Source organism: Terrapene carolina, unplaced genomic scaffold (assembly GCF_002925995.2).
Source record: "Terrapene carolina triunguis isolate 2854851 unplaced genomic scaffold, T_m_triunguis-2.0 Scaffold706, whole genome shotgun sequence".
NCBI lineage: Eukaryota > Metazoa > Chordata > Testudines > Emydidae > Terrapene > Terrapene triunguis.
Genome location: NW_020665057.1, coordinates 1,514,616 through 1,523,851, shown reverse-complemented (window position 1 = coordinate 1,523,851; position 9,236 = coordinate 1,514,616). Strand labels below are relative to the sequence as shown.

The 9,236-nt window shown below is 51.4% G+C and overlaps 1 protein-coding gene across 1 annotated transcript in view; it reads left to right on the top strand.

The window, feature by feature from the left end:
- The first annotated feature begins 371 nt into the window (after positions 1-371).
- Positions 372-9,236, top strand: part of SLC39A8 (solute carrier family 39 member 8) — a 44,050-nt gene continuing 35,185 nt past the window's right edge. The window contains exon 1 of the mRNA XM_024211742.3: positions 372-703. Coding sequence (XP_024067510.1) covers positions 452-703 — 252 coding nt within the window. The 5' untranslated portion in view covers positions 372-451. The remainder of the gene's footprint in view (positions 704-9,236) is intronic.

The following is a 9,236-nucleotide window of genomic DNA, read 5'->3' as shown; positions in this document are numbered from 1 at the left end:
AGCAGCTTCCCGCTGAGCGCGCTGGACATTCCGGGACGCCGCGCGCTCCTGCTTGGTTTGCAGCGGAGCCTCGCCTGGGTCTGGCTCCTTGGGACGAAAGACACCGCACGGGGGGTGCCCGCGGGGAGCTACGCGCAGGCTGCCCTGGGCTCCGCGCTGCCTTATCGCCCCGTCTCTTGTGCTCTCTTATCAGGCGCGCCGAGGAGTTGCTGGGCTGCAGCATCGCTTCTTCCTTCCCGCGGCGCGGGGGCTGCAGCCGGCCCCTACCCGCCTCCCGCCGGGCCTGAGAGAGACGCCGCGAGGGTGTTGGCGAGCGTGGGGAAGCTGCGGGAGCAGAGGCGAGCAGAGCCGGGACGGAGCGCGTGGGAAGCGGCGCGGAGCCCGGGGGCCAGCGGCGAGCAGCTCCCCGCGCTCGGTGCCGGCGGCTGGGGGAGCGCCAGGCGGCGCCGAGATGCCCCGGGTGGCGGTGGCGGCCCTAGCGCTGGCAGCTGCCGCGGCATTCAGCCCGCTGGCCGCGGGTGCGCGGGCTCCGCAGCGGGGCGGTCCCGCGGCAGCGGGGGGCTTCGCCGAGGACGTGCTGAGCCTGTTCGGGGAGAACCGCAGCCTCTCGGCCGCCCAGCTCACTCACCTGCTGCAGACGCTGGGAGCCGCGCGGGAGCAGGGGGCGGCGCTGCCGGGACAGCACCACCTGCACCACAACGAGGTACTGCGCGCCAGCGCCGCGCCAGCGGAACTTCCCCTGGCAGGGCTTCTCCGCCGGCGACCCCCTGGCACAGCCGGGCAGGAGCAACCCCTCCCTCCCATCGCTGCTCTCCAAGTTCAGCCTAGCCCCAGGCGCTGCGGAGAGCTCAGGTTTGCTTCAGGGGGAGCCGAGGCACCACGGTGATGGGGGAGACCTGAAACAGGCCCCGTGAGAATTCACGCTGATGGGGCCGCTGACGCCCGCGGCTGATCTCCCACCCATTTTATTTCTTTGCCATTGCAGGTACATATAGGCAGGTTAGGTGGAAATAAAATAAAACCACATCAAAATCTCGGTTCTGTGATCCGCATAACGGTGCAGTTCTTCTTGCTAGGGGAATTCAAGGCAGGAAAGTTTTAACCATGCGTGGCAAATGGTACTTCTAGCTAAGTGCTGAAAGTCAGGTGAGTTAGGGTAAGATACAGATGTAAATATAGAAAGGTGGAAATATTGATGTAAATATCTAGATGGTTTATAAAGTGCTTTGTGAGCAATTAATGGAAAAGTATCCAAAATGTGTACATGTTCCATATCACAGGTGTGCCTGAGATGCCATCCAAAAGGATCCATTTAATTTTGAAAATATTTTCTTTTTCTTTTTAATTTTTGTAATAAGCTAATAAAAACAGACCCTTAAAATCAACCTGTATAGCTACATCTTTCAAACTAATTGCCACAAGTTCTTCCATAGTAAGTGACATTAAGTTTTATTTGTCTGAAGCTCATTGCAGCTGTATTTTCCCACGACATTGTGTCTGGTTATATCCTCTGCCCGGGTGTGGGGGGTAGACAGAGCAAAGGTCTGTTGCAATATTGGACACTTACTTCATGCAGTGTACTTACAAAAGTTATTCATACAGTGGAACCAGATTAAAGTGAAACTGTTTATAGTGAAGGACGGAAACCATGACTATTACCGGTGAATTTTAGTGTGCAAGTTGTGATATTCTGTATATAGGATCAAATCCTGAGATTGCTTACTCGGTCCTGAAGCAGGAAAGTTTCCTGGATAATAGCAGTGGTGCTACAGACAAAAGTCAATGGGTGTTTTTAGGGTCAAATCCTACCAAACTGAGTAAGCAGAACCTTAGGATTTGGCCTACAGTGAAGTTGTCCTGTGTGTGTGTGGGGGGAAATTACTTGATTTTAAAAGATCCACTGTATAGAGATCCTTTTTCAGAATTCGTCATATCTTTTCTTCTTAGAGTGTGGAACTTAACTGTTTGTTTACATCAGATAATAAATCTGTTAATATTCTGGCAAGATGCCATAGGGATATATGTGGTGGTCTAGGAAAATAACTTTTTCCCCCTCTAAGTCCAGCTATACACAACTCAGATCTCTTCCTCCTTAGACTCAGTATTGCCTTTAAAGTCACCTTAGTTTCAGTTTTCTATAAACTTTCATGGTTAATATCTCCGAATAGTATGTTTAATTGAGGTGGTGAAGGGGAATCTTGAGGGCTGGCAAGAACCCCTTCTTATAAAACTGCCACCAATTTGAAGGTTGGGTTACAATAACTTTACTGTATAACCCCTCTCTGGATACAGTTGAGCCATCCTTGCCAGGGATGACTTATAAGTATACTTCTGAAGAGCAGATCTTTTGCTTATTGTATGTACCTGACTGAGTTAAGTAAGTGTGTGTGTGTGTGTGTGTGTGTGTGTGTAAAAATAAAAATTAAAAAAGCCCCAGGGTGTATACTTCCCATATGTCCTTATAAAGGCTGCAGTTCTGCCATCCTTACTCATGTTGAGTAGATGCTTACTCTGCAATTAGCCTAACTGAAAACAAGGTAGTACTCATCGTAAGAGGGATAGAATTGGGCCCAAGGTCTTCACTTCTCCCAACCTATTTCAAATTTCACAAGGTGAACACTGTACCAGTATGCTTGGTATATTTTTAAAGGAAGAAAGTGTGAATGTTTCCAGTTAAGTGCACTAAATGGAAGTCTGCAGTTTTGGTTATGGTTGTGAAAATGCTTTTCTTTAAAAAAGAAAAGAAATGACTGGATTCCCCATTCCTCCAGCCTTTTCCTCCACAGGCACAGGGTACTAGGGGAAAAATTTGTGTTGTCCCTTTTTTAAAATATCTGCACTCCTGCACATCTATCATAAGTCAAAGCTTAGCTGGAAAGACTAATGCTGCTTCTACATTCTGTTTGGTGAAAGTCCGTTTTAGTGAGAGGAAGCCATGTTGCATAGGTTGGGTTCTGTATTTGATTTAGATGAGAAAATTCTGGACGTACTTTGGAGTGTATTTATTAGTCTGTTGAGCAGTTAGCAGTATCTGTTCTTTGTATTACAGTTTTTCCAATCCAATAGACCCCCTCAGTATATGTGCATTCAGTTGTTGTCTCACACCAGTCTACAGAAGCCTGTTGTCAGGTGTCCTCACAAATATATACTTATGCTTGACAACTCAGGCATTTGTACAAAGTGTGCTGATTGCATGTATGACTGAAGAACCACGGGATGGCAACTCGTAGAGGTTGCTGGGGTATAGAGGTATCCCCTGGGTTCGTGAAAAGAATGTTATGTAACGTCTCTATTGAAAGCCTGTGTCACATTAGACATAATAACCATTGTGAGATGTCTATGGAGAATGTGAGAGGAGTTGTGTTTATATATAATAAATAAAAACACACAACTCCACACACACACACACACACACACACACACACACACACACACACACACTGTCTGTCTGTCTGTCTGTCTGTCTGTCTGTCTGTCTGTCTGTCTGTCTGTCATTAAAAACCAGTCACTCAAAGGTACCTAGTCTTGAGTCAAACTCTTCCAGACAGGGGATGGGAGACACTTATCTCTAAGGGGGGTGATAGTGCATTGTATGTCATACAGTAGGAGTTTATTGTATGCAGTGTAGTTGTCGCCACCTGGGTTCCAGGATATTAAAGAGACCGGTAGGTGAGGTAATATCTTTTATTGGACCAACTTCTTGGTGAGAGACCATATTTTTCAGACCTGAAGAAAAACTCTGTGTGGTTTGAAAAGTCTCTCTCACCAAAAGAAATTGGTCCAATAAAAGTTATTACCTCATGCAGCTTGTCTCTCTAATAGAAGTCTATTAGCATTCTAAGTAAAATGCTAACAAAGAGCTGATGAGACCTGAGTGTGAAATTAATAGGAAGAGGTAAACAGAGGGGAACCCTATCTTGAGGTGAACATCAGAGGTCTGTTCTTGTATATTTAGGGGTGCAAAGACACCCTGGCATCTTTCTCCTAGGGAGTAAAGGACAGCAAATCCGCTTCAGGAAAAAGGGATCTCAGCCAGGCTTGGTTGAAAACAGTGAAGAGAAGTTTGGGTGAGAAACCCTTTTAGATAGGAGGATAACTTGTGAGTGAAATTTAGACTTTAGAATGCATGTGGTTGTTTTATATGTAATCATTTGTTCCCATGTCTCTCGCTGGCTTTTATTTGAATCTCTATTCTGTCTTAAATGAATTTCTTTTTGTTTTATAATTGAACTCAAGTGCTGTGCATAATACAGGAGCTCGGAGCCGGCCTTAGGGAAAATGGCACCCTGGGCGAACTTGCATTTTGGTGCCCCGGCCTCCGTGGGTGTGGCACCCCCCCTTTGCCCCTGGTCCTCCATGGGCTCCCCAGGCTCTCCACCCTGTCTTCCCCCCCAACCCCTGCACTTTGCCCCCTTTGCCCCTAATGCCTGCTCCTCCTGCTGTACCCCGAATCCCTACACCCCTCTCACTCTCAACCTCTGCTCCCTTCTGCACCCGAACACCAGCACTCCCCTCCTATGCCCCAATCCCTGTACCCCTTCACTCCTACCCCCTGCACCTCCCCAAGCCCTGTGCCCCAACCCCTGCACTTGCATGCCTCCTCACCCCAACACCTGCCCCCTCCTGTGCCCCAGCCCCTGTACAGTGCATACCCGTGCACCCCAACACCTGCCCCCTGCACTGTGCCCCCTTCACTCCTACCTCTTGCACCTCCCTCCTGAGCCCCTAACCCCTGCACTGTGCCCCTAACCCTTTCATCCCCCTCCTGGACCCATGTTGGGAAACTGACCTGGATGCATAAAGCAGCTGGCATTGCTGCTTGCTCCCCCACTGGACTGCTGCTCCTCTGCCCCCCGTGAAGCCCTAGGGGGCTGTGAGGGGGGGAGTAAGGAGCGATGTCAGGGCTTCCTGCAGCCAGGTCACTTTCCCTGCGGGCTGTGTAAGAGGAGGGCAGGAGAGCAGCAGCTGCTGATGCCTCAGCACAGCCCAGGTGGGGAAGTGACCTGGCTGCAGGGAGCCCTGGTGTGTGTTGGGGGGACTGTGAAGGGGTGTGTGTGCATGTTGAGGGGAGTGTGTGACCGTGTGTTGTGTTGAGGGGAGTGTGTCTGTGCCTGAGTGAGTGAGTGTGCTGTCTCCTTAAGAAAGCACTCAGGGTCAGGACTCAGGAGCCTGAACTAGGCTTGTTCAGACACTAGCAGCTCTCGGACCCAGAGAGGCAGCTGCACACACAGATTTCCCCCTGTGCTGTAACCCCAGCTTAGTGGAAATCAGGTACATGGGTGGGAGGAGAGGAACACCCCACCATAAGCCCCCTGGCTCCCTCCACAGAGCAGACAGGAGGACACTCCCAGTGTGGAGTGGCCAGGGATGAAGGGAGGGCGGGGTGGGGGACAGGAACAGCATTGGTTGCACACGTGGAGCAGGGTGGAGGAGTCACCTGGCTCTGATGGCTAGCTGTCTCTTCCCCTACCCCACTCTGCTGCTCTCCTGTCTGCCCTGCTGCCTCCATCAGCCCAGCTGGCCTCTCGGTAGGGTGACCAGACGTCCTGATAAAATCGGGACCGCCCCGATTTTTAAGTGTGGTGTTGTTGTTTTTTTGCTCCACCCACGGTCCCCCCGTGTCCCGATATTTTCTTCCTCTCATCTGGTCACCCTACCTCTAGGCAGCAGGTCAGGTGGGAATCCAAACCCTGCGCATGACGCCCCCTTGGGTGGGCCGCCATGGGCTGGGGCTTGTACGGCCCACCCCAAAGGCTGGTCCTGATAGCGGTTTATGGTGAAACGGGTAAACTGAGACACACTGTTCCTTTGGGAACACATTATGTGGGTATTTCCAATGCACATCCAGTGATCAGGGGTTGGATGCCATAAGAAGACACATTAAAGGGACTTGGAAGCTGGGTTACATCTGTTGTCAATCTGCAACGCACCGACGGGACTGGTATCGCCCAGAGGAGAGTGATTTGAATGGGTCACAGGCTGCTCCTGTTACGGAGTTAACACTCAGCTAGTACAGGCAAGATTCCCTCATGCTGGAGGCAGGTGGTAACAAGGTGACTCTTTTATTTTTTTCATTTGACTGATCTTTAGATATTAATACAAAATAACATTTTCAGTATAACATACAAAGTACACGTGCAACTATCTTTTACACTATAACAAAATTAAACCATACCTAATCTTCTCGTAAGGTTCATAGTAATATGATTGTTCAGATATAAGTGTTGGAGGACTAAAATACAGGCTCTCTTTACAAGCCTTTATAGCAGTGGTCTCCAACCTTTTTACGCACAAGATCACTTTTTGAAATTAAGTGCAACCCAAATTACCCTGCCCCTTCCCTGAGGCCCCACCCTGCTCACTCCATTCCCCCCTCCCTCTGTAGCTCACTCTCCCCCACCCTCACTCACTTTCACCAGGCTGGGGCAGGGGATTGGGGTGAAGGGGGGTGAGGGGTGCAAGCTCTGGGAGGGAGTTTGGGTGCAGGAGGGGGGCTCCCAGCTGGGACAGAGTGTTGAGGTGCAGGAGGGGGTATGAGGTGCTGGCTCCAGGAGGGGGCTCAGGGCTGGGGCAGGGAGTTGGGGTGCAGGAGGGGGTTCAGGGTGCTGGCTCTGGGAGGGGGCGGGGGGTTGGGGTGCAGGAGAGGTGCGGGTTCCGGCTGGCACTTAGCTCAGGTGGCTCCTGGTCAGCAGCACCGCGGGGCTAAGGCAGGCTCTCTGCCTGCCCTGGCCCCATGCCACTCCTGGAAGCGGCTATCATGCCCCTGTGGCCAGGGCTGGCTTTAGGCCGATTCAGCCGATTTGGCTGAATTGGGCCCCGTGCCTAAGAGGGCCCCACAGCTGTCCACTCCGCCCCCAGCTCACTTCCTCATCCTCCCCTCCCCTGAACGCTCTGCCCCTCTGCTCCTCCCCCTCCCCTGGAATCAGATGTTCGCGGTATGTCTGAAAAGAAGCAGGGGCAGGCGGGCAGCAGCAGAAGGTAAGCTGGGGTGGGGGGGGCGTGAGGAGGGCTCCAGGGAGGCGTGGCGTGGCCCAGTCCGGCCCCGTCCGAGCACCCCCAGCCCCGGCCCAAGCGGCAAGTGGCTCTGGCTCCGGCCCAGCCCGGGCTCCGGGGCACTGGCCCCGGTTCTGCCCGAGCACCCCCGGCCCAGCCCCGCGGCTCCGGCCCCGGCTGAGCACCCCTGGCCCGAGCAGCTCCAGCCCCGGCGGCTCTGGCTCGGGCCCTGGGGCTCTGTCCCCATCCCCGGCCGAGCGACTCCGGCCTGGCCCTGGCTGAGCGGTGCCGGCCAAGCACCCTCGGCCCCAGCGGCTCCGGCCCGGACCCAAACCCCGCGACCCCGGCCGGAGCGGGGCCCGATTCCTGGGGGCGGGGCTTGCCAACAGCAAGCCCTGCCCCCAGGTATCGGGCCCCGCTCTTGCTAAGGCCGGCCCTGCCTGTGGCCCCTGGAGGGGGGGCATGTGACTCTGCGCACTGCCCCTCTCTTCAGGCACTACCCCTGCAACTCCCATTGGCTGCAGTTCCCCGTTCCCGGCCAATGGGAGCTGCGGGGGCAGTACTTGCAGGCAGGAGCAGCACATGGAGACTCCTCCGCCTCAGGGACACGTTGGTCGCTTCCTGGAGTGGCGCGGGGCCAGGGCAGGCAGGGAGCCTACCTTACCCCTGCTGCACCACCAGACTTCTAGTGCCCAGAGATCGCGATCAACTGTCAGAGGCTCCAGGATCGAGCAGTCGATTGCGAACTACCAGTTGGTGACCACTGCTTTGTATTAACGAGTGCTTGCAAAGAAGTTGGACAGGAGGCGAAGAAAACTTGGTAACATCATCCCTTAAAATTACAGATGGGAGAATCAGTAGATGTGAGAATTGTATTTCAAATGCTGGGTCTGATTTTATAGATTGACTTTATCATAGCTAAATGTTTTATAAAGGAAAAAGAACATAGTAAAACCAGATAAAGCATTTGAAGATTGTAACAATATGATATGTTCAAAGTCTTTAAATAATAATGTTAGGTTTCTTTAGGAACAAGTAGTTTCTAACTAGAGATGGGCCACAATAGGAACCTACTATTGGATTCACTCAAATTTCAGTGGTTTGGATTAAAAGGAAGCTGGATATGAACTCATCTAATTTTTTTTGGGGGGGGGTGGGGAGGGGGTAACACTAAAACCTAATTTTTGTAGTCTGTCTTTACTTGTAAACTTTTGCTTCCTGTAAGATATAGCCAGGGTGAACATCTGTATCCTCTAAGGCAGAACGATGCCTGTTGCCTCAGCCTTCTGACCATCCCTTCAGGTTATCTTGGCAGTGTAGGGAGGGGCAGCATGCATACAACTTAGATATGCAGTTGCATCCTGCATCTTACGGTTCATGTTTTCTGTATGTCTCAGGCCTTGGTGAATGTGGGCACTGATGGGCTCTTCCCCTCTGCAGGCCAGCAATTTACACACCCCACTGTGTTCCACTTAAGCATATAGTGTGTTATGTAGGAGGTCAGACTAGATGATCGCAGGCTCTGGCCTTAGAATATAGGAATCTGAGTACTGAATCCCTTGTCTTCTCTACACCTGCAATTTACTCAATCCACAGCCTCTGTAGGAGACGTGTGCCCCAATTTACCACCATCACCTCAGAGCAATGCTCTCCTTAGATGTGTCTATAGTAAAACCAAATTGAAGTTTATTCAACTAAGCTTGATGTAAAGATTAAATAAAAGCAAGTAAAAGGATTGGAAACACCAGGTTGCAGATATAAGACAAATATAAAAGGCAAGCTAGAGGCTATGCTTATTAACAACTTACTTCACTGTCTAGTAAGGTATTTTTCACCCAAAGGTTAGTCCTTACAGCACTTGTCCAGTCCAGAGAGCTGGGATCCACTTTTCATGAGACACTCCTGCTGGCAGACTGTTGCCTCCATAATGGATGACACTTGTACACTCTTCCTTTCTCTTATACAGTCCTTGACATTTGTGTTTGTCAGCACTCAAGTCTGCAACTACTTCGGACTGTAAACACAGTGCTGGCTGAACTGACAGATGTCAGCTGTTTTCAGTGTTGAGTGAGTCAGGTCTGAAACCAACACCACTTCAAGTGACAAGTTTTACCTCCTCCAGTTCTGGAAACCCATACTTACCATGATGCTCAGCTACGTTTTTAGCTTTTGATAGAGACCAAACGTGACCCTCTGTGGTGAAATATCAAGGAGATGGTTGGACACAGATTAGGGTTACCATA